At 48.0% G+C, this 26087-nt stretch overlaps 1 protein-coding gene across 9 annotated transcripts in view; it reads right to left on the bottom strand.

The window, feature by feature from the left end:
- PRDM2 (PR/SET domain 2) overlaps positions 1-14527 on the bottom strand; it is a 95711-nt gene extending 81184 nt beyond the window's left edge. For 5 of the 9 annotated variants that reach the window (XM_084822005.1, XM_084821996.1, XM_084822003.1 and 2 more), the window contains exons 1-2: positions 14395-14527; positions 1305-1378 (exon numbers count right to left, since the gene is read on the bottom strand). Coding sequence is in view for 8 of the 9 variants with exons in the window: in XM_084821996.1 (XP_084678122.1) it covers positions 1305-1313 (9 nt within the window). In the remaining variant the exon portion in view is untranslated. Of the gene's footprint in view, positions 1-1304; positions 1379-2002; positions 2065-14233 lie in introns of all 9 variants that reach the window. The other 4 variants (XM_084821997.1, XM_084822001.1, XM_084822000.1 and 1 more) reach the window with 4 other exon arrangements.
- Between the last annotated feature and the right edge of the window lie 11560 nt (positions 14528-26087).

Below are 26087 nucleotides of genomic sequence, written 5' to 3'. Positions count from 1 at the left end.
ATATCCCCCTGCCCCCTTTACTCACCTTTGTTCTAAGCTAAACAGTGCCAGACATTGTAACCTTTCCTCATAGGGGAGTTGCTCCAGCCCCCTTGTTCATTTTGGTTGCCCTTTTCTGCACCTTTTCCAACTCCACAATATCCTTGTTGAGGTGTGGTAGCCAGAACTGTACACAGTATTCCAAGTCTGGTTGCATCACAGACTTTTATATGGTCAGTATGATATTGGCAGTTTTGTTTTCATTTGGGGAGAGTGAGTGAGGAGAAGGGAAGAACTCACCCCGTGGTCACATCACAAATAGTCACAGGACATTTGCACAAATACAACCACACAGCAAATACAAACTGCAACAACCACAACAAAACCCTTCTCCTCATGGCAACAATCTCATTTCCCCCCTAGATGTCAAGATTGCAGGTTTGAATACTGGGTAAATGCAATTATGGTCACAACTAAAGTGCAACCTGGAGAAAATATGGGCAGACTATGAGCAAGCAACAAGAAGGGGGGTGGGGAAAAAAGCATCAGTTGAGATCAAGAACCCCCTCTCTCCAGCAATAGCTCAGTGCCTTTCAGAGAAGAGTGGATATTCATAGCTTCAGAAGTCCTAAGCTTCAGGGTCTTCAGAAAATGTGCAGAGAAGAGCAAATAAGTCCCCCCTTCCCCACAAAAAAGCAACAATCAGAATAAACCACGACTGCAATCCTATGTAGAATGACTTGGGAATAACTACTGCTGATCTCAACGGAACTTACTTCCAAGTAAACGCTCAAAAGACTGGACTGCTGGCCTTGCTTAAAAACACACCCTCTCAAACATGCAAGAATGCATAGGTGAAGAACTGTTTATTCAGTTACAGGGTCTATGCTGAGGCATCCATAGATCTATTTTTAATATAGCAATGCTTTTGATAAATTCAGCTGATTATGGAATTAAAATTGCCAGGCAAAAAGTGAACTCCCACTTGCAGTTTTCAGATACCCTATAGGCAGGTATCATTTATACAAAATAAAGCAAGCTTTCTTGGAGGAGTGTTCTTGTAAAAGGGGCCAGGGAAATTATTCTATGGTCAGATTAACTGGGGTTCACACAAACTGGCCCAACTGAAAACAAATCAACTTTAATTAAACAGAGCTTCACATTTTCAGCACGTCCAGAAAGAATGAAAGCGGAATGTTTCATATTTCAGCGAGGAGGAGTCAAAACTTGGATTTCAGTTGGAATTAATATTTCTAACAGGAAAAAAAGTAGATGTCCTAACATGTGAGCAATCACTTTTGAGAAAGTCTTACATTTAAACTCACCTGATACATTCTGAGATCCAGTTGTTTTCTGAAAACTTATATACAACAAAGAAACTCCTGTGATTACATGAACCCTAAAAAGAAAAACAGACAATTGTCATATGCTCCTAGCTACAGAATTATGAGTGATTTGAAGCTATACTTAAATCAGTAGTTGAAGGCCCGGAGGTGGAGGGGCGGGGGCGCTCTTCAAATTACATTAGCACCAAAACTAGAAAAGTTCAGTTTTCACCCAACATTTTACATAGATCATGGTAAAGGTTCCTAGCTCCATAATTACATAGGTGAAATCCAAAGTGTAAAGAATAGTGGATCTTTTTAAACACTGCACATACATTATCTTGATGTAATCTTTAGAAAACAGAAACCCAGTAAGGTAGGTCTGCAGTAGTATCCTCAGGTGGTTTTCGGGGGTGGCGGTAGGAGCGCTGAAGTTGAGAGTGGATGGCTTGCCTATGGTCACCAAATGAGTTTACAGCCGTTGCAATATGGCATTTAAAAAATTATCCCTGCCTCCCACAAGGGGTCTTTTCCATCCCTGATTTGAAGGCAATTAATTCAAAGTAAGAATATCGGAGACTATCCACCATTCGTAATATGGGGCAGCCATCCTATTTAAATGGCGTATTTCTAAAATAACATTTTAAGTTATTGGGGAAGTGCCAATCCAGTCCTTGGTGCTGCAGAACATGTCATACCTATGCCCTAGGAAATGCGTTCTCTCGTTGCCACCGCAAAATAGTCACAGCCGCCTTTGCTCCTAAATTTAGAGAAAATAAATTCCACTCAGGCTTATGTAGCTTGGGTTGTTTATTTTTGTCAGGGGTGGCAGGCAGGTGAAGAAAAGAACATGACTGTATAAGCAGTCCCTGCATTCTGAGAAATTACAGGAGAATGAACAGAGACAGTAATTCTACAGGTAGTACCAGACTGTACATTTAACCAAAGAGATAGAAACACACACACACACCGCCTGCGCGCCGAAACAGCTGGCTAAGGACCACAGCTTGGTAGCAGTCATGTCTTAGTAATGGGCTGGATGAGGGAGAACAAGCTGAAGTTGAATCCAGGCAAGACGGAGGTGCTCATCGTGAAGGGTCCTAATTCAGGTATTGAGGTACGTCAACCAGTTCTGGACGGGGCTGCGCTCCCCCCAAAGGAGCAAGTTCGTAGCCTGGGGGGGCTTCTTGACCCAACCCTGCTCCTGGCACCCCCGGTGGAGGCAACGGCGAGAAGCGCCTGTTGTCAGCTTCGGCTGGTACGCCAGCTACGCCCGTTCCTGGAACAGGTGGGCCTGGCAACGGTGGTGCACGCGCCGGCAACCTCTAGGCTTGATTTCTGCAATGCGCTGTCCTTGGGGCTGCCTGTATATTTACTTCGGAAACTTCAACTGGTGCAAAACATGGCAGCCAGGTTGGTCTCTGGGGCAGCCCGTGGAGACCATATTACACCGGTTTTAAAATCTTTACACCTGCTGCCAATTTGTTTCGGAGCAAAACATAAAGTGCTGGTTCTGACTGTAAGGCAACCAAGGTCTAGGTCCAAGGTGCCTTAGGCAGTGCCTTCTCCCCTACGACCCAGTCGGCCACCTAAGGTCCTCGGAGGGCTCTCTGCTGCGGCTGCCTAATGGGAAACTGGCAGCCACACGCAAGGGGACCTTTCCTTTGCCGCCCCTCAGTTGCAGAACGACCTGCCGGTTGAAATGCGCCTGCCGACCTCATTGAAGGTTTTTAAGGGGGAATTAAAGACGCTATTATTCCGGCAGGCCTTCCCTTTTGAGAACTCTCGCTCCTTTGCTGACTTTTGTATACCGTTGATTTGTTGTTGGATTTTTTTTTTAAAAAAGTTTTCAATTCAAAGTTGTTTGTAGTTCTATGTTGTTGTACATATTGTCTGTGTGCTTTTATGTAAATGGTTTTTAAACTTTGTATATTGTATTTTAATGTTTAAATTTTTGTAAACCCCCCAGGGAGCTTCGGCTGTGGGGAGGTACAGAAATGTAAATGATGGTGGTGGTGGTGATGATCTTTTGCAACCCAAAGGTTCCAGGTTCAATCCCCAACATCTACAGGCTACCAGCTATGATGGCTCTATGCTACCTCCAGGTTCAGAAGCAGCACACCTCTGAATTACGAGTTACTGGGGAACAAGGTCAGGAGAGGGCTATTACTCTTATGGCCTTCTTGTAGTCTTCCTAGAGGCATCTGGATGGCCACTGTGGGAAACAAGATGCTGGACTAGACAGGCCTTTGCTCTGATCTGCTAGGGCTGGGGGAAAAAACCCATCTGGAGCTCTGGAGAGCTGCTGCCAGTCACTACTGACAATATGGAACCAGATGGGCCAATCTCCTGTTGGCATAAGCCAGCTTCCCATCATCCTATGCTTCCTTCCATTTGCTTCCTTCCATCATCCTATGCTTCCTTCCATCTGCTTCCTTCCATCCTATGCTTCCTTCCATCATCCTGTGCCTCCTTCCATCATCCTGTGCCTCCTTCCATCACCCTGTGCCTCCTTCCATCTGCTTCCTTCCATCATCCTACGCTTCCTTCCATCTGCTTCCTTCCATTTGCTTCCTTCCATCATCCTATGCTTCCTTCCATCTGCTTCCTTCCATCATCCTATGCTTCCTTCCATCTGCTTCCTTCCATCCTATGCTTCCTTCCATCATCCTGTGCCTCCTTCCATCATCCTGTGCCTCCTTCCGTCTGCTTCCTTCCATCATCCTATGCTTCCTTCCATCTGCTTCCTTCCATCCTATGCTTCCTTCCATCATCCTGTGCCTCCTTCCATCACCCTGTGCCTCCTTCCATCTGCTTCCTTCCATCATCCTACGCTTCCTTCCATCTGCTTCCTTCCATTTGCTTCCTTCCATCATCCTATGCTTCCTTCCATCTGCTTCCTTCCATCTGCTTCCTTCCATCATCCTATGCTTCCTTCCATCTGCTTCCTTCCATCCTATGCTTCCTTCCATCATCCTGTGCCTCCTTCCATCACCCTGTGCCTCCTTCCATCTGCTTCCTTCCATCATCCTACGCTTCCTTCCATCTGCTTCCTTCCATTTGCTTCCTTCCATCATCCTATGCTTCCTTCCATCTGCTTCCTTCCATCATCCTATGCTTCCTTCCATCTGCTTCCTTCCATCCTATGCTTCCTTCCATCATCCTGTGCCTCCTTCCATCATCCTGTGCCTCCTTCCGTCTGCTTCCTTCCATCATCCTATGCTTCCTTCCATCTGCTTCCTTCCATCCTATGCTTCCTTCCATCATCCTGTGCCTCCTTCCATCACCCTGTGCCTCCTTCCATCTGCTTCCTTCCATCATCCTACGCTTCCTTCCATCTGCTTCCTTCCATTTGCTTCCTTCCATCATCCTATGCTTCCTTCCATCTGCTTCCTTCCATCTGCTTCCTTCCATCATCCTATGCTTCCTTCCATCTGCTTCCTTCCATCCTATGCTTCCTTCCATCATCCTGTGCCTCCTTCCATCACCCTGTGCCTCCTTCCATCTGCTTCCTTCCATCATCCTACGCTTCCTTCCATCTGCTTCCTTCCATTTGCTTCCTTCCATCATCCTATGCTTCCTTCCATCTGCTTCCTTCCATCATCCTATGCTTCCTTCCATCTGCTTCCTTCCATCCTATGCTTCCTTCCATCATCCTGTGCCTCCTTCCATCATCCTGTGCCTCCTTCCGTCTGCTTCCTTCCATCATCCTATGCTTCCTTCCATCTGCTTCCTTCCATCTGCTTCCTTCAATCATCCTATGCTTCCTTCCATCTGGCCAAGTAGTGAAGATTATCTTACTATTTCCTTGCATTTCCAATCAGGGTCTGTCTTCTCCCTTCTGAAACTACCTATAACATTCCAGAGGGCATTTGGGTTCTTTTGAATGTATGCATGGTTTTCTGCTGCTGATCCTGTTGAACGTCTCAGAGTTTGTCTGTTTCTCATGGTTTTTATTTATTTTGCTGAATGTTTTTGATGATACTGTTAAGGTTTTAATTTTCCCACGAGCTGCTTTGGGGATCTGTTTTGGTCAATAAGCAGGATAAAAAATATCTTAAATGCAGTAGCATGGCAAGATGTGACTACCAACTTGAGAGGACCAGCTTTCCATGTGGTTATATATACCTGTATTCACCCTCTCATAACCTATGCAGGAGAGGGACTCAATGATACAGCATGTTTTGCATGTAGGAAGTCCCACGTTCAATCCCACCTAAAAGAATCAGGTAATAGGCAGCGTGAAACCCTCCTCTGTCCCAAACCCTACAGAGCCAGAGTAGACAATACTGAGCTAGGTAGACAAACAGTCTGACCTTGTATAAGACAGTTTCTGAATCAAGTGGAAATAAGATGCTAGTTTTTCTCATGCTGTCAACAGTGTGATGGTTCAGCTTTACCTTAAATTGCTCACATGTGACTTCCTCCACTAACTAGATGCACAATGAATACAAGGAGTCTCACTGATGTCGAGGTAGTATTAAATGATGTGCAAAAGGGAAACAAAACCGGGTTAAACTAAGATTTCTGCACTAACACCCCCCACTCAGCTCTTGTCAGCAATAAGAAAAAGCTGGATGTTGTACAAAGTCTCTCTCTCTGCAATTCAAGATAACTTAAAAATACCATCAAAAAAGAAAAGATAAATCTGCCTTAATCTGAGAAATGACCCTGGTTTACCATCTTCTTTCAATCTTGTTTTCCTTACTTAAACGAGGTGTTAGTACTTGGCAAAAAGGCTTCCTAAACATTAATATTACGCACACCTATCTTCTTCCACACAAATGCTACTAAAGAAATCCCTTAGATTCTGAAGTTGGTAAAACACTGTTCTTCAGAATTTGATCCATGGAATACAACCAATATTTCAGATTGGAACAAGCCTCAGATAGCTGAAGTGCGAGTCCAATTTCATCTAATGCCTCATTTTGTCTTCCACGCCTATTATTTTCATACCTTTATATGCTCAAATCATCTTTAAAACTACAGGGTCAAACACACACACACACAAGTTGTAAGCTGCGTTAAAGTAAATTATTATCTGTTACTAACGCAGTTAGACTCAGTACAATGATAGTTCTGAAGAAACAAAGATTCTCCAAGATTAATATTGCTTCACTGTCGTGACAACAATGAAGAGTTACATAAGCAAAACCAGATGTGTCAAAAATGTTTTGCACTCAGACTAAATTCCAGAATTCTAAATGGGGTGGGATGGAGTGGGTTTTAAGACTTGTTTTCATCTATCAACACGAATTAAGATTCTGGGATGGTTCACACTTCATGAAAAACCACGAGCCTTTTCTTCATGGGCTTTCTTCCTTCTCCACTTGCACATTCCAATTAAATAAGGGTGCAATCCTATGCATGTCTGGACAGAAAAAAGTCCTACAACTCCCAGCACTGCTGGCTGGGGAATGCTGGGAATTGTCAAACTTTTTTTTCCTGCGTAGACATGTATAGGATTGCGCCCTAAGCTACTTTGTCCTTAGGGCAAGTTCTCTTGCTGTTACAACCAAAATGGCAAATTATGATTTGAGCTTGCCCTCCAAGACCAAATTTCAAACCAGCTTCAAACCATGGTTTGCAATCATGGTGGGAAAGGAAGATGAGGGGGACACAAACCACCTTGTCCATAGTTTGCAACAGCAAACTATGATTTTTTTTTTTTTTGTCAAAGAGGAAGTATTCCTTTGGATAGGAGCACACAAGGCTTACATAAGTTATATGGGAAGCTCAGTATTGCCTCCAGGAACTGGTAGCAGCGTTCCAAGGTTTCAGATAGAAATCTTTCCCAGCCCTATCTGGAGGTGACCGAGATCGAACCCGGAACCGTCTGCATGCAAAGCGGGGGCTCTACCATTGAGCTACAGCCATTCCCCAAGGCCTAACTCTACATCTCTTCAAGCCGTACTATGGTGTGATGCCTGAACTAACCCACTGTCTTAGAAGAGTTCCTAGGAACGAGTAAAACTGGGTACTTCACCCATCAAATATTATCAAATATTTCCCCTGAAAGTATGAGCTTCACAGATTTATCAAATGTAGGAGCTTCATAGTGCCAATGTAGACATAATGCCACAGTCCCAAAGAGACGGAGGAATTTCTAGTGGGAGTCTCCCAAACTACACTTAGATTGGTAATGTTGTATCTGTAGAAGGCCATGGAACATGCCATGTGAACAAGTTCTTGAATTTGGCTGGGGAATTCTCTATAGGGCTGTGCAAAGCCTTCTCCCTTGTTGCTCCAAATTCCCTCTAAAGTCTAACTTGTACACCGTGATAGGTTTGCATCTACATATGAATAGATGCAAAAGGTATATCCTGTAACAGCAACCGCAATGAAGCACAAACCTAATGACCAGCAGCATGCAGTTATATGTATTTTTTAAAACATCAACTCTCTTTTTCTGCTGGGGAATTAATATCTGGGAATACATTAACTCAGCACATAAAACTCCCAACAGTGGGACGAACTATTCTAAAACAACTAAGCATGTTTCCTTCTACTTTAAATCCACATCAAAGTGGAGGTGAAACATTCTCCAATACCAAAAACAGTACCCACCAATGATTTAAATAAAGTGCAAAGTTCTCAGATAATACTGTGTTTGGAATGCCATGTTTACATGTACGTCTTTCAACTGAATAAAGCCCACATCAGAAAACATTCAAATGTGCTAGCTATACTGAATAGGGAGCAAAGCAAAGACTTAAATAAACAGGGAAAAGAAAAACGGAGCACTACATAAACATCACCATGTAATTCACTTCCTTATTGAGCCCAGAAACCCCTGATAATAGGGTGCTTGGCCACCAGTAACCAAACACTTGTAGTAGATGTTTTGTCATTGTTCCTTTGGACATCATCTTTAGGGATGATATCCCAAGAATGTCATATTAGTTCCTAAACACAACATCCATCAGCCACGGTATGTCTGTCCAGTTCCACAAAGCATGACTAAAATCTATTTCAAAGTGACCCCGATTTGCCAAAAGCCTACTGAGGACTCTGTCCAAGCCTTCCCCATTCTGGCATCATCCAGATGTGTTGGACTACAACCCCATTATTCCCAGCCAGGGTGGCTCAGAATGATGGGAGCTGTAGTCCAATACATCGAGACAGCACTGGATCAGGGAAGCCTGGTCTGTCCTATCATTCGCGGTTTAATGTTACCATGATGAATAGAGAGTGAAGAGAGGTTAGCTTGGCGTTTACATTATGCTCTTGGTGAAGACCTTTTTTTCCCAGGCATTTTAGTCTTTCTGTTTCTGTTGTTTTAAATCCGTTACTGTATTTTAAATCTTTGCGCTGCTGCTAGGTTTTATGTTCTTCTTTTTAAAAAAGTTATACTTTAGCTTTAAACTGTTATATTGTATTTCATCATGCTGTATTTTATGGTTTTAATTGCTGTGTACTGCCCAGTGAGCTTTGGCTATTGGGGGGTGTAGAAAGGTAATAAATACATAAATAAATGATTGTATTTGCACATTACTTTAAGACAGGAATCCTTGCTCATTAAACCTAAGTGTGCACACAGCTTGTCCTCATCTGCTTCGCGCTTCACACCCATAGGTAAATAAACCAGGCATGGACAATTTAGCATTACATCCAGAGCCAGGATTATGGTTTATTGCTCCCAAACAAGCCAGGATCATAAGGCAGCTTTAAACAGGAGTTTGTTCTTGGCTTATGTATCCTGGCTTGTTAGGGTGCAATAAACCACAATCCCAGGCTCAGGTGTAAGACCAGATGCCCAATTTGTTTCCCTGCTTGCATGAGGAACATAAAGGGAGTGAACAGGCTGCATGCACAAGAACACAGCTCATGCAGATTATGTTTTTATAAGACAGGACTCCTGGCTTAAAGTGATGTACAAACACAACCAATATCTCACCTTCCCATTGTGTTGTTAATAACTACCATCTCTTGGTTCCAGGGACTCCAGTACTAGCGGAGATTAGCATTTCAACAGCACTCATAAGCATGCGCTACATAAGATGAAGAAGCCTCCTGTTTTAAGCATCCAAGGTTGTGAGTTCAACAGAGTAGTTGAAAGGACTAATTCATATTAACTGACTCTGAGTGTGCACTCAGTTCAGTTAAGATAATAACAGACCAACTTCTGTTTGCACAAGAGCATGGGAGCAAAGAAAAGGCTCTTACAACAACACAATTGACCATGGATGCACAACACACTGTTTTCCGCGTAACAAGTTGACCACTATTTTCCTAAGGTGGCAAAAAAAATTTACATTTAAGGGTTCAATACTATGCACGCCTACTTGAAGCTAAATCCTACTTTCCAATGAGACTTGAGCAAACATGCACAGGATCAGGCTGCAAAATCTCCAAGAATAAAAACAAAACAAAAAACCTCAATTTGCGTAACCAATCACTGATTTCCAATTTGTACTTTAGATGTTCTCTAAATAAAAATATACACAAATTGGTTTGAAATTACCATCAAAACGTAACAACTTAAAACCGAAGAGGGCTTTATACTATCAAAAAAGCCACATTTAAACTTATATGCACACACATGAGGATAAACAGCGAAATTATCCCCTTGAAAACTAAGGCTGAAATCCAACGGAGTTGCTAAACTGATTGCATTCCCAATATTAAAGACAGCGGCTGATACTTTGTCCTTCTCCGCAAGCTAGATCATGTAAATGCACAATGCAATCCTTTAAACTCATTCAGACACTTCGGCGACAAACAAGAGGAGCTGTACTACACAAATCTGAAATTAACAGAATATACCTCTGCTCTGTGGCATGTTGGATTCCCATTCGAAGCTGCATGTCAAGACCCAGTGATAAAGACCCCCCTCAAAAGGAACTCTTCCCTCTTGAACCAAAGGACCTTGCAGGTTACCTAGTGGAGGGGTTCCCAACCCCCGGGCCGCGGACCGATACCGGTCCGTGGCCTGTTAGAAACTGGGCCGCAGCAGGGGTGTGGGCGAGGATTCCGGTGAAGGGAGGGACGGATCGCCTCTCCCCTCAGCGGACCCAAGGTAAGGGGGGTTACCACACCCCTGCTGTGGCCCGGACCCATCCCCCCCCCAGTCTGTGGAAAAATTGGTCCCTGGTGCCAAAAAGGTTGGGGACCACTGCCCTAGAGCACTGTAGGTCTCTATATTGCACCATTGTGTACTGAACCACAAGGAGTATAAGAGATTCCATTTTATAAAGCCATTTAAGAAAGTAAGAAAAGCCCTGCTGGATCAGAACAAAGGTCCACCTAGACTAGCATTCTGCCTCCAGCAGTGGTCAACGATATACCTCTGGAAACACACACAAGGAGGGCATGAAGGAGATCACCTTTCTGCACTGTTATTCTCCAGCAGCGGGCTTTCAGTGGCATACTGTCTCCGAGTCTGAACACAGACATTTCCATATATCCACCCTGACTAATAGCTGTTCATGGAGGACAGGTTCAATTCCCTTTTAAAGTCATCTATGCCATTACCCCCATCTTATGGCAGTGAATTCCATCAACGAATTATGCAGAGAAAGACTTTCTTTTCCTTCTCCTAAATCTACTTAAGATCAATTTAGCTGGATGCCCGTGAGCTCCTAGTATAAAAGGGAACAAAGCTTCTCCCCATGCACTTTCTCTACAGGCATAATTTTATAGAACTCTTACCACGTTCCCCTTTCAGTTCCCTTTTTTCCCCCCTGAACTCAAAAGCCTTTCCCCATAGCGAGTGCTACCCATTTCCCCACGCTACCAAGCAGAAGTGAGACAGTAAACACCACAGAAAGGCTGCTACTCCACGTAGGATTTATGAACCAGAATTTCTTATTCAACGGATGCTCTTAATCTTTGGAAGGTGTCTTGAAATAAAAGGGTGTCCGCTGGGAGATTCCGAGGTCCAGTTCTCAGTTCAGCTTTGATTCTCTCTCTTTCGTTCACTCTCTCCAAGAATTAACTGCCAAACGTCTGAGCCACCAGAACCAAATTTTACACATGCAGGGGATGAGGCGTCAGAAATTTATCGGTGATTTTAAATTAGGCTTAAATAAGCAGGCCCATCAGCCAGACACATTTGTGGCATTTTCATAGGCAACACTTAAAAAATAAATAAATAAATCACACTTCCATTGCAGTACTCACAATAGCTAGAATGTACTTCTGATTAACGCACAGACTTTGATTTAAGCCCATTGTTCACCACAGACCCCCCTCTCTTAATCTGCACTCCTTGTGTGCACACTCGCGTCTCAGCAACGTCCCCACCCAACCCTGTTCTCTTGGCTTGACTTTAGAACAGCCAGATTCAAATTTCAGAAGCCACGGTCATTCAGAGGCATTTCCCTCTGGATCTAGATCTGTGGGTCTACGGAGCAACTTTTCGAAATAAAAAGGGGCAAGCAGGACCTGCCTCAAGTTCCCTCACACTGATTAATATTATCACTACTACTATTGTGACATGACTGCAATTCTTGGTGCTTCCCTTCCTGCTGATGCTACAAGGGATGGCTCAAAATCAGGAGGGCGAGAGGAGCCCCCCCTGGACTCCTTGTGAGGACTGACCCACAGCCATCCGCCCCTGCTTCGGGATGGAGGGTGGGGAGAAGGTAATGCCTTCTAGCCAGACTCCCTTTCTTGGGATATGTACAGATAGACAGATAGACACACACACACACATCTTTCCTCCTTATCCATGTATGCAACCTTCCACCCAAGTTTTGGGCATAGGAAGAATCCCTTCCAAGCACCCCCACGTTAAAGTATCACCCCCAATCCATCCATGCACCCCCCTCAACCGAGCTTTTGGGCATGGGAACAGGGTCCCTTAAAGGGCCGTCCCCTTACCATGGGGGCTCAACACCCCCCCACCTACTCATCCCTGCATCACCCCCATACACTCTGGGCATCTTTCTGCCACCCCACCTTGAAGCAAGACACCCACCCATGCAGCCTGCACCCCTCCAGCAAGCCTGGGGAGGAGGAGCCCTTTCCAGAGGCACCCGGACATCCTGTGGTAAAGCATCCGCACCCATCCACTCATGCACACCACCCGACAGCTGCTCCTCCTATTGGGATAAAAGCCCCTCCCCAAACCCCTCCATGCCTCCCTCCCTTCCATGCTCCCACCCCACAGCTATTCCCTATGAAGATGAAGCCCCCCCAACCCCCCAAGCCTTCCGTGCTCCCACCCCACAGTTATTCCCTTATAGGGACGAGGGCCCCTCCCCAAACCCCTCCAAGCCTGGCCGCACGTCCATGCACCCACCACACAGCTATTCCCCTATGGGGATGGAGCCCCCTCCCCAAACCTCTCCAAGCCTGGCCCCACTTCCAAGCACCGACTGCACAGCTATTCACCTATGGGGATGAAGCCCCCTCCCCAAACCCCTCCACGCCTAGCCCCCCTTCCATGCACCAACTGCACAGCTATTCCCCTAAGGGGATGAAGCCCCCTCCCCAAACCCCTCCAAGCCTGGCCGCACTTCCATGCACCCACCACACAGCTATTCCCCTATGCGGATGGAGCCCCCTCCCCAAACCTCTCCAAGCCTGGCCCCACTTCCAAGCACCGACTGCACAGCTATTCACCTATGGGGATGAAGCCCCCTCCCCAAACCCCTCCAAGCCTAGCCCCCCTTCCATGCACCAACTGCACAGCTATTCCACTAAGGGGATGAAGCCCCCTCCCCAAACCCCTCCAAGCCTGGCCCCCTTTCATGCTCCCATCCCACAGCTATTCCCCTACAGGGAAGAAGCCCCCTCCCCAAACCCCTCCAAGCCTGGCCCCCCTTCCACGCACCAACTGCACAGCTATTCCCCTAAGGGGATAAAGCCCCCTCCCCAAACCTCTCCATGCCATGCACCCACTGCACAACTATACCCCTACAGGGATGAAGCCCCCTCCCCAAACCCCTCCAAGCCTGGCCCCCTTTCATGCTCCCACCACACAGCTATTCCCCTACAGGGAAGAAGCCCCCTCCCCAAACCCCTCCAAGCCTGGCCCCCTTTCATGCACCCACCACACAGCTATTCCCCTACAGGGATGAAGCCCCCTCCCCAAACCCCTCCAAGCCTGGCCCCCTTTCATGCTCCCACCCCACAGGTATTCCCCTACAGGGAAGAAGCCCCCTCCCCAAACCCCTCCAAGCCTGGCCCCACTTCCAAGCACCGACTGCACAGCTACTCACCTATGGGGATGAAGCCCCCTCCCCAAACCCCTCCATGCCTAGCCCCCCTTCCATGCACCAACTGCACAGCTATTCCCCTGTGGGGATGAAGCCCCCTCCCCAACCCTCTCCATGCCATGCACCCACCGCACAGCTATACCCCTACAGGGATGAAGCCCCCTCCCCAAACCCCTCCAAGCTTGGCCCTCTTCCATGCTCCCACCCCACAGCTATCCCCCTACAGGGATGAAGCCCCCTCCCCAAACCCCTCCAAGCCTGGCCCCCTTTCATGCTCCCACCCCACAGCTATTCCCCTACAGGGAAGAAGCCCCCTCCCCAAACCCCTCCAAGCCTGGCCCCCTTCCATGCACCCACCACACAGCTATTCCCCTATGGGGATGGAGCCCCCTCCCCAAACCCCTCCAAGCCTGGCCCCCTTCCATGCACCAACTGCACAGCTATTCCCCTAAGGGGATGAAGCCCCCTCCCCAAACTCCTCCAAGCCTGGCCGCACGTCCATGCACCCACCACACAGCTATTCCCCTATGGGGATGGAGCCCCCTCCCCAAACCTCTCCAAGCCTGGCCCCACTTCCAAGCACCGACTGCACAGCTATTCACCTATGGGGATGAAGCCCCCTCCCCAAACCCCTCCAAAACTGCCCCCCTTCCATGCACCAACTGCACAGCTACTCCCCTAAGGGGATGAAGCCCCCTCCCCAACCACTCCATGCCATGCTCCCACCCCACAGCGATTCGGCTCCCTCCGGGCACCCACGCGTACCCACTCCTGGGGCGGGGGGCCTCCCACGGCTCCCGCTCCCGCCCGGGGATAAGCGCTCCCCGCGAGCCGCCCACCGACCGCGCCGGGCACCGAGGGGCGCGCGCGGGGCGGCGGAGAGGACGCGGCGGCGGCGGCGGCGGCGGCCCCCCTCCGGCCTGTACCTGCGCGCCCGTCCGCGGCGGCCCAACCTGCGCGCCGGCTCGGCTGCCTCCCGGCCGCCCGTCCCCGCCCCGGAGCCGGCCCGGCTCAGTCCGAAAGGCCCCGCCGGCCCCCTCCGGGCGCCATTTTGTCTCCGGCGCGGAAGTGACGCCGCGCAGCGGGGGGGGGGCGCACGGGGAGGGGGCGCGTCCCTCGGCCTCGCTGAGGACTAGGGGCCTGCGCGGCTGGGCTGGGCGCGGATCTCTCTCCTCACGCATCCTGCCTCGAGCCCCTAGTCCGCAGTGGCCGCCCAGGTAGTTCGCCCTCGTTGAGGACTAGGGGCCTGAGAGGCTGTGCTGAGAGTGGGGAATCTCTCTTCTCATCATACATCCTGCCTCAAGCCCCTAGTCCGCAGGGACCGCCCAGGTAGTCCGCCCTCGCTGAGGACTAGGGGCCTGAGAGGCTGGGCTGAGCGCGGGGGATCTCTCTTCTCACGCATCCTGCCTCAAGCCGCTAGTCCGCAGGGACCGCCCAGGTAGTCCGCCCTCGCTGAGGACTAGGGGCCTGAGAGGCTGGGCTGAGCGTGGGGAATCTCTCTTCTCACGCATCCTGCCTCAAGCCCCTAGCCTGCAGTGACCGCCCAGGTAGTTCGCCCTCATTGAGGACTAGGGGCCTGAGAGGCTGTGCTGAGAGTGGGGAATCTCTTCTCATCATACATCCTGCCTCAAGCCCCTAGTCCGCAGGGACCGCCCAGGTAGTCCGCCCTCGCTGAGGACTAGGGGCCTGAGAGGCTGGGCTGAGCGTGGGGAATCTCTCTTCTCATCATACATCCTGCCTCAAGCCCCTAGTCCGCAGGGACCGCCCAGGTAGTCCGCCCTCGCTGAGGACTAGGGGCCTGAGAGGCTGGGCTGAGCGTGGGGAATCTCTCTTCTCATCATACATCCTGCCTCAAGCCCCTAGCCTGCAGTGACCGCCCAGGTAGTTCGCCCTCGTTGAGGACTAGGGGCCTGAGCAGCTGGGCTGAGCGCAGGGGATCTCTCTTCTCCTCACGCATCCTGCCTCAAGCCCCTAGTCCACAATGACCGCCCAGGTAGTTCGCCCTCGGTGAGGACTAGGGGCCTGAGCGGCTGGGCTGAGCATGGGGAATCTCTCATCTGCTCATGCATCAAGCCCCTAGTCCGCAGTGACCGCCCAGGTAGTTCCCCCTCAGTGAGGACTAGGGGGCGTGAAGGGCTGCACTGAGGATGAGGAGAACCCTCGGCAGCACCCTCTTCTCTCAATATGTCCCCCCTCAAGCCCCTGGTCCTTAGCGACTGCCTAGTAGTTCTTCCTCAATGAGGACCAGTGGGCATGAGCGGGTGCATTGAGGATGGGGAGAATACCCTGGAGCACTTGCTAGTACCAATACAGCCCCACATGCCCAAAGTCCAGAGTGAGACTTCCCAGGCAGCACATGCTCATTGTACATAGGAGTGTGTGGAAGCTATATTGGGGAGGGGGGCGTTCCACAGTCCCCCTTCTTCAATATGCACCACACATGTCCCTAGACCTCAGTGAACATCCAGGTGATTCACCCCCACTGACTACAAATGGGAGTGTGGGGGCGATAGTATGGAACAGTGGGGACACTCCAAAGCACCTCCATTTTCTGCAATACACACACACACCTATCCCTTTTTGTTGTTGTTCAGTCGTTAAGTCGTGTCCAACTCTCTAGTCCACAGTAATTTTCGAGGCAGTTCATGCTCACTGTGGGTGTGGAGGCTGCATTGGGGACAAGTGCACTCCACAGCCTCCCTTCTTCAATATGTCCCACACACATCCCTAGTCCTCAGGGGATGTACTGGGGAACACAGCAACCCCTCCTTGGATACACATGGCATATGTCCTTAGTCCTTAGTGACTGTCCAGACAGTTCCTATATAGTGCAGCCAACTCTCTTCCCCCACGGCCATCCTCTCAGAATAGTTCTTGCCTCAGTTCCCCTACCCCCAGCAGAAACATTTTTACCCCCTCCACACATAAGCATTTTTCTTCCCTCCGCCCCCATCCCTCCTTTGAACGTGTGTTAATGTGGCTTTGTTATCTTATTTCCGGAAAATTTTACAGTAAAAATAGTTTGCAACAGAAAAAAAAGGCCCTCCAAAGGACATCTAAACTTGTCCATATGTTATGGTTCTGTTATTCAATTGCACATTTGATTAAGCCCCATGACATAACCCAAAATATACACTTTATTTAGCCTCACCTGCCCAATGATCTCTTTAGCCTCACCTGCCCAATGAGCACTGCTCACATATCTCAAAAAGTGCAGGTAGCTGTGCTGGTCCACTAGGGAAAATAAATCAATAAATCTGAAACTACCAGTAGGGTAATATCTTTCTTAGGATATTTGAGTTGGTCATTCCAACTCTGAGCATGTAGAAAACTGGATCCGAGTTTCTTGCTCTGAGCATGTAGAAAACTGGATCCGCACACATTTTTATACATGGAAAAATAACGCCCCAAGTTCACGTGTGCACACAGCTGTATGCCCCCCATATACCTCAACCCCCCCCCAAATAATAACGAACCCCCTCAAGCCCACTTAAAAGTGTAATGAGGAAAGGGGGAAATATTCTGCAGCATCCCCCCATTCTTCTCTCATAAAACCCGCGCGCTATTCTAGTCCTCAATAACTGTTCAAGCGCTCAAAGCCTGCCTTCACAAATCACATCCCTTCAGACTTCTGTGCTGCCCATAGCTCAGTGGCAGAGCACCTGCCCTGCGTACAGAAATCCCTGGCATCTCCATTTATATGAATCCTTGGTAGCAGGAGTTAGGGAAGCCCTCTGCCAGGGAGCGCCAATCAGAAGAGACAATACTGGGCTAGATGGACCCATGATCTGACTTGGTGTCAGGCTACTTCTGGGAAGGGTTCATAGCTCAGCGGTATGGCACAGCGCTTTCATGCAGGAGTTCCCGGGTTCTTCCATCCCTGCTGTCTCAAAAGGATCCTAGGCAGGGCCAGATCCAGGTTTGAATGGGCCTTGGCAAAGCCCCTCTGGTGTAGCCCTCCTCCAGTGTGGTGGTGACAGCAGTGCCCCGAACAGTAATGAATTTCTGGGTCTAGCCACCAGTTTTAACTCCCTATAGGGTGCCCAATTTAGTGTCACTCCAGGGCATCACTGAACAGAGCAGCAGAAAGTGTTTAGGGGTGTGGGTGTGTAATGGAGGTGTAATGCCGGGCTGTTGCTGGGGAGTTGGGACCCCAGTAGTTGCCCAAGAATATCAGGTTCTGACGCTGGTCCAGCACCCATGACATTATCATAGAATCATAGAATAGTAGGGTTGGAAGGGGCCTACGAGGCCATCAAGTCCAACCCCCTGCTCAATGCAGGAATCCAAGTCAGAGCATCCCTGGCAGGTGGCTGTCCAGCCTCGTCTTGAATGCCTCCAATGTGGGAGAGCCCACTGCCTCCCTAGGTCATGGGTTCCATTGCTGTATTGCTCTAACAGTCAGGACGTTTTTCCTGATGTTCAGCCGGAATCTGGCTTCCTGCCACTGGAGCCCGTTATTCCGTGTCCTGCACTCTGGGATGATCAAGAAGAGATCCTGGCCTTCTTCTCTGTGACAACCTTTCAAGTACTTGAAGAGTGCTATCATATTTTATTTATTTATTGCATTTATACCCCGCCTTTCTCCCTCTCGCAAGGAACTCAAGGCAGCTTACATTATCCTCCTCCTCACCGTTGTATCCTCACAACAACAACCCTGTGAGGTAGGTTGGGCTGAGAGTCTGTGACTGGCCCAAAGTCACCCAGTGAGCTTCCATGGCCAAGTGGGGACTAGAACCCGGATCTCCCGGCTCCCAGTCCGTCACTCTCACCACTACACTACACTGGCTCTCATATCTCCCCTTATCTCCCCTCAGTCTTCTCTTCTCAAGGCTAAACATGCCCAGTTCTTTCAGTCTCTCTTCATAGGGCTTTGTTTCCAGTCCCCTGATCATCTCTGTTGCCCTCCTCTGAACCCTCTCCAGCTTGTCTGCATCCTTCAAGTGTGGTGCCCAGAACTGGACACAGTACTCCAGATGAGGCCTAACCAGCACTGAGTAGAGGGGAACTAGGACTTCACGGGATTTGGAAGCTATGCTTCTATTAATGCAGCCCAAAATAGCATTGGCCTTTTTTGCAGCCACATCACATTGTTGGCTCATATTCAGCTTGTGATCGACAACAATTCCAAGATCCTTCTCGCTTGTAGTGTGGTTGAGCCGCGTATCCCCCATCTTGTAACTGTGCATTTGGTTTCTTTTTCCTAGGTGCAGAACTTGGCATTTATCCCTATTAAGTGTCATTCTATTGTTTTCTGCCCAGCGCTCCAGTCTATCCAGATCACTTTGAATTTTGTTTCTGTCTTCCAAAGTATTAGCTATCCGGACTAATTTTGTGTCATCTGCGAATGACACAAAATGCTGGAGCTCACAGACTAGTGGTGAACCTGGAGGATGTGTGTGTGTGTGTGTGTGTAGAATACCTCGATATGTGAATGGTCAGTACACTGGCCCTGCTCACACTTTCGCCACAGAGCCGTCTCCCAGCACTTTCAGTCTTTTGGTCTAATAATTCATCCTCTCAAACGCAACAACCTCTAGATTACCCACAAGGAGATCCAGCGCTGCCAACTTGGACAGGACATAGGCTTTCTCCACACGGAGCTTTTCTCCTGCAGTGGAGAAGCCTCCTTCACAGAAGTCTGTGGGTTCTTTACAGGAGGCCGTGAACCTCCAAGGCATCTCCTGTGCTAAATGCCCTTTGTTCCATTTTTAAATAGATCTCAGATCATGAGCTATCAAATCACCCCATTGTGTTCTGCTTAAATTCCCTCCGTGAAAAGAATAAAAGCAGCAAAAAGAGGAGCGAGATCAATGAAAGATAATGGATGACTCGGATACGGGGAGAAGGAGGGGGGAAGGGGAATGGGGGAGGAAGCTGGTGAAAAGGGGAGTCGTGATCCTGCTTTTAAAACGGAAGCAGAAAGCCCTGTTTTAAATGCAGGATTTTAGGCTGGTGCAGAGATGCCCCCAGGATAGCAGGGGTGGGATAGACCTTGGCCCGAGACGCTGGAGAGAGTAGACAACACAGAGCCCAATGAACCGTTGGTCTGACTTGGGATAAGGCAGCTTCAATATGTTCTGGGAATATATCCCGACTGAACATCAGGAAAAGCTTCCTGACTGTTAGAGCAATACGACAATGGAACAAATTGCCCGGGGAGGCGGTGGGCTCTCCCACACTGGAGGCCTTCAAGACGAGGCTGGACAGCCACCTGTCGGGGATGCTCTGACTTGGATTCCTGCATTGAGCAGGGGGTTGGACTCGATGGCCTTGTAGGCCCCTTCCAACCCTACGATTCTATGAGTCTAGGATTCATTTGGGTGCATCAGCCTCGTGCCTGGCATGGGGCCATGGCAGGATAGACGGAATTTCCCTGGCAAGCATCCACACCTTGCAAGGATAACCAGCATCAGGGCTCAACATTCTTCAGCACCTGCCAAGGCCGACCCCCCGTGCAGGGAGCCTACAGGCAACCCTTGAATGCTCTTGGCCCTGCTGCTTCTCCTCCTTGCTGTCTTTTCACCTTTCCCTTCTAAGCAAGTGACCAGTAATAGGAGCGAAGAGAAGAGCTCCCTTTTCCCTTTCCCTCTAGGCGGATTGGTCCCAAAGGGAGAAGGCCATCTCGATAAAAGACTGGTAATCAGCTGCGTCTCGGATAAAATCCCACATGTCACTGAACAGGTGGCTAATTTCTTTCGAATCGCCATGCAAACAAGATCCAAGTTATTTGACTGTATTAGAGCGCAATCCCATGCAGATAGGTGGCTGCCTCCAAACTCGGGGGCGACCGCCTATCCGATGCCAGGCAGGAGCAGCATGGAGGGAATCGTTCCCTCCGCACTCCTCCTGCCCTGCATTTTCGGCTAGACAACTGCTTGTGGATGTCTAGCCGCGGGAGGGCCGAGTGGGGGAGGAGGCTGCCATATGACACATCGGATGTGTTGTACGGGCATTTCCACCCTCCCCGCCCCGGATAACACCCCCCGGGAATGCCCCATTTTGGCCGCTCCGCACTCCTCTTGCGAGCGCGGAGGGCGGGGCTGTTCTACGCTGCCTGCAAGGCAGTGCAGACGTGGGGGAAGGTCAGTTCTCCAGGAACTGACCTCCAAGCGCGGGCTCTGAGGCCTGTTCCCAGAAAACTAGATATCCTATGGCCGTCTAGCCATTCACTAGTGGCCATAGGATTGCTCCCTCCGTTAAATTGAAGAATTTGTAGCCCGATGTCCTGATAGCTGTATATTCGCCTGTGTATTTTAACTTCAACAGGTCTAAACGACTGTAATAACAAGTATTTGATTTTGATTACCCAGGAATTCTTCGCTTAAACTGGAGGGAGTTGTTTTATTTATCATAGAATAATCATTATTTATCATAGAATAATCAACAACCTCAGATACGCAGATGATACCACCCTAATGGCAGAAAGCGAAGAGGATCTAAAGAGCCTCTTGTTGAGGGTGAAAGTGGAGAGTGCAAAAGCTGGTTTGAAACTCAACATTAAAAAAACTAAGATCATGGCATCTGGCCCTATCACTTCCTGGTATATAGAAGGGGAAGAAATGGAAGCAGTGACAGATTTTACTTTCTTGGGCTCCAAGATCACCGCAGACGGTGACTGTAGCCATGAAATTAAAAGATGCTTGCTCCTTGGGAGGAAAGCTATGGCCAACCTAGACAGCATAGTAAGAAGCAGAGATATCACCTTGCCAACAAAGGTCCGTCTAATCAAAGCTATGGTTTTCCCAGTAGTATGTATGGCTGTGAGAGCTGGACTATAAGGAAGGCTGAGCGCCAAAGAATCGATGCTTTCGAACTGTGGTGCTGGAGAAGACTCTTACGAGTGCCCTGGACTGCAAGGAGGTCAAATCAGTCCATCCTAAAGGAAATCAACCCTGACTGCTCATTGGAAGGACAGACACTGAAGCTGAAGCTCAAATATTTTGGCCGCCTAACACGAAGAGAAAAGTCACTGGAAAAGACCCTGATGCTGGGTAGGACTGAAGGCAAAAGGAGAAGGGGACGGCAGAGGATGAGATGGCTGGATAGCATCACCGATGCAATGAAGATGAACTTGAGCAGGCTCCGGGAGAGAGCGGAGGACAGGAAGGCCTGGCGTGCTCTGGTCCATGGGGTCACGAAGAGTCGGACACGACTGAACGACTGAACAAATTATAGAATATGTACACCTAAAATTACTAAAAACACCAGGAAGGAAAAGTTCCCAAAGCACCACCAAGTGTGGTCTATAATAAAGGTTTATTCATTTAGAGATTTGTACAATGAATAAACATTTATGATAGACCATGCTTGGTGGCGCTTTGGGATCTTTTCCTTCTGGGTGTTTTTTTGCGCATAGCTCTTTCCCTCTCAGTTTTCTAACCTAAAATGACTTGCGCTACAATTCTATGTGTGTCTTCTCAGAAGGAAGCTCCATTGGGGCTCCCATTGGATTGCTGCTTACGCAATATACAAATATTAAAACAAAAGACAGACACTTCCCACAGGTTTACAGTCGCCAGCCTGAGCTAGGGCTGGTAGTTGGGCTCCCAAGTCCTAAGCATGCTTACTTGGGAGTAAGTCATAAATATACTTGTTCGGATTGGGCTCCCCCACCCCTCTTCTCCAGTGATTCTCTGATAGAGAAACAAAAACGTTGTATATACTATGTTCTTTAATTTTTAGAGGCCTCCACTAAATATTGCCACTAGCTGGTGCTGCAATGCTGTTTATAAAGCATCCCGTTATTATATAAAGAAAATGGATGCTTAGTTAATAAAGTGGGCAGGGGAAGAGAGAGCACAATGTTTAATGTCCTTCTGATAAGGATTGTTGCTTGCTCATTCTTTGATGTCCAATGAAACAGACATTTGTCTATATACAACATCCATTGTTACCAGCTGCTCTCTATCCCACCACCCTGAAAAACATAATACTTTTCAAGCAATGCAAAGGCACTAAATGCCCAAAGGTGAGGTCGTGAATCTTCTGGGATGGGCACATTCAAGCTGATCCATTCAATAGTCACGCAAGGACCACTTTGGGAATTGCTGCTCAGGACGTCATGGCTGCCATGACAACTCTGGGGCTGCCTCAGGATGCCATCGTCCCCACACATCTTTCAAGACACCTGAGATAAGCAAAAAGTGATGCGATGTAACTTAGTAAAACGTGGATGTAAAACTTCGTATATCATTTTTGTACCGATTTTTTATTGTATTTATTTACAATATTTGTATACCATTCCACATCCAAAGATCTTGGAGCGGTGAACAGCAGACAAGATAACGAATAAAAACACCATATAAAAATAATATTTTTAAAAAGAAGCAGAGTTCTGACAAACCAAGTTTTGATAAACTGTGGCTGTTCACTCAGGGAAGGCCTCCCGAAAAAACCAATGTCTTCAGGAGGTGCCAGAAGCAACACAACGTTGACACCTGCCTGACCTCCAAAGGCAGGGAATTCCACAGGAAGGGGGCCACCACACTGAAGGCACTTTTCCTGGTGGACTCCAGTCAAGCCATGGGTGCATGGGGAACCATCAGGAACATGCACTCTGGTGACCTCAGTGACTGGGCAGGTTGGTATCTATGCTGTATTAACAATTATATTGCATAAATATTCATAGGTTGAAATCCTATACACACATACCGGAGAGTAAGTCCTCTTGAATGGACATGCATAGGATTCCATGGTTAATGTTTATTTCTGTGCACCTTTGAGGCTCCATTGCTCCTCTCTCTCTCTTTTCTCATTTTTTGTTTTATTTTGATAACATTGCAAATAAATAATGCTTGGTGCGATTGTACAGTATTGTACCAAGATTCTATTTGCATGTCTTAACAATGTATAGGAGCATATTTGTGCATTAGTAAAAGCTGCAGGAAAAGCATCTTGATGCAATCAAAATATAATCACGCCAGTATTCCTCCCCCCCCCCCACAGTATTTTATCAACTTGTGTTTTGGTCATACAGAGGAGGTTGAAAGAATCCCAACAGACATCCCATGTCCTAATTCCAGAATTAGTTGTAGAAATAGTCTCGGTTAAACTGGAACTTGGGAGGAGCGGAATGTGGAACAGGATGAACAAAAGAAATAGTAAAGGAATGGAACAGGAAAAATTCTCTCATCCCCGGTGCTGATAGCTCCATCCATCCCATGGGTGGAACTATGTCCTTCTCTCTTTCCGCCGAAATATGCTTTGTCGGCTGAAATGTGAAGACTATACAGAGCATTTCAAACACACGTCCTTGCTCAAAGAACACGATGAAAGATAACAGGAAATGGTTCAGTTTTGTAATCTGAGTGAAACATGAAGCCCTAAGGGAATAGAATATGGAGAACAGCTTTGGAGATCAGAGAGAATAGGGTTGTTCTTTTCATATGTGCAATTGCCCCAACTGTCTCTATTTACTGGCACCTGTTTCTGGTTAAGCATTGTCCTGACTTTTGCCTTTTGGAGCGATGTCCGAGGAGTCTTTTCTAACATTTTGCTAGAGATGAGCTGAACCAGGGCAGAAGGTGCATAAGGATCTCCATGTAGCTCTCTCTGGGTGCTTTGCAGTAGATCAGCAAATATTTCTGACTCCCAATTAATGCTAGCAGCAACAAAATCCCCCTTTTTTTCCTTCCTAAACTAGGCTTTAGTTTCCTTCCTAAATTAATCAGGAAAGCTTGGGGGATAATAGGAGTAGATGCGTGTCCAAGCCTGTATGTGCAAGCTTCAGATCTGGAACTGAAAAGAAATCCCTGAACTGAGCATGTGCTCAGAGGCATTCTTGTTCTGCAATTCTGCATCCACCTTCTTGATCCACTGTTTTGCACTTCGCTCTGGAATCTGCCCACCCCTGCAATAGGTTAGTAAGGGTGCATTTCTATGGGGAGAGTCGGCTGCCTCTGAACTCGGAGACAGCCGACCATCCAATGCAGGGAATCTCCTCTGTGCTCTGGCCACCCTGCTTTTGTGGCTAGACGGCCGATTTCGGTTCTCTAACTGGGGGCTTTGCAGCTAGAGAAGGGAGGCCGAACAGCGCATAGGAAGCGTAATGGCGCTTTCATGGTCCCCGCACCCGGGAACATCCCCTTTTTGGCCATTCCACGCTGCTCTTCTGAGCGCATTGCCAGGGACGAACTACATCTCTTATGAGGCGGCAGGGGTGGAGAGCTGGATTTCTGGGAACTGAGCTTGGAGCGCCGGCTTCAACCTCCGTTCCCAGAAACCAAAAAATCCCATGGCTGTCTACATCCTGTCTATTAGACATAGGATTGCACCCTAAGTGGTTTAAAAACAGCACCAACAAAATTACTCGTCTTCCCCTGCCCAGCGTTGTGGACTGAAATGAAAAAAGCTTGTGAATGGAGCAGGATAACTCGGAGTGAATTTTTGTGTGGAAGGAGTTCAGTTCTGGTACTCAAAGGCCAATTACTGGGCTCAGTGTACATCTTTTGCACCAGGCTCCGGTTCGTGGATCTTGGCCTTCTAGTAAGAAGTGAAGTAGACTCCACAAGCCTGCTGTCTGCCCACCCTGCCTGCACTAGAATATGATTTCATTCTCCTCCCTGGGTGTCTTTGGAAGTTAAATCTCTGAATGAGGCAGCAGATTATCTTGATCAGGGACATTGCTGAGCACTTAAAAGACTTGGGGCCCAGGCCCATAAGACACAGATCTGCATAAAATCTGCGCATACTAATTTATATCTATATATACAAATTTAGAAATACTGGCTAGAATGTATTTAAATTTCACAGGAGGCCAATCATCTCAAATAAAATAAACTCATCAATTCATTTGTACCCTGATCCAGATCATCCCAAACCAATGATCCCCTCCCCAAGCTTAATTGCCACACAGGGATGGGGGGGGGGGTTGGGGGGTTGCAGCATGTGAGAAGGGAAGTGTTAACCCTTTCCTTCCCAGCTGCCATCCTCCCCAAAAATTGCCCCTGTGTGGCGATTAAGCTGAGAAAAACCAACTCCCAGCCAGTCTGGTGGTTTAATGTTCAGCTAGGGTAGAGCAGTGACCAGAAGGAAAGGGATCAGGAAATGTGTCACAGCTGAGGTGGAGGCAATTGTCAGAGGTGCTCCGAAGGACATAACAGAGCCACCCGAAGAGGAAGCTATTGATGGCCCTTCCTGTCCAGCCTAGCTTGTATTTCACTGCCAGGTACATGTTCTGATAGCTCACAGATGAGTCAGTTGCATAGAGAGTCAAAGGTTCCTGGTTCTAGCCCTGTGGCTCTCTAGGGATGTACGGACTGTGTAAAATCCGCTCCGTCTGTGTTTTGCGGATTATCAGATGCCTTTCGTTCCGTCATCCACCCACAGATGGCTGCGGATATTTCTTTTTTCATCATGCAGGAAAATACAGAAATAATTACGTAAATATGTACGTCAGTATTTACATAATTTACCCCAGTACATAACATTTAGTGCATTGTCCCCTATTCCATTCTACGTTTCCTCAGCAGAAACTTGCGTACTTTTCTATGGATTTATATGCGTAAATTTCGGGAAAGTAAAAAAAATAGTCTGAAAGTCCACAGACTCCTCAGGGCCTGAGGGGGGTGTTCCACAGCGGATTCTGCAGGTCAGATTCTTAGCAATCTGAGCACAT

The sequence above is a fragment of the Heloderma suspectum genome, chromosome 15 (genome assembly GCF_057233095.1).
Source record: "Heloderma suspectum isolate Gila_16-S chromosome 15, 16-S_ref, whole genome shotgun sequence".
NCBI lineage: Eukaryota > Metazoa > Chordata > Lepidosauria > Squamata > Helodermatidae > Heloderma > Heloderma suspectum.
Note: the sequence above shows the minus strand (reverse complement) of the source record. Positions and strands in the feature narration are given on the sequence as shown.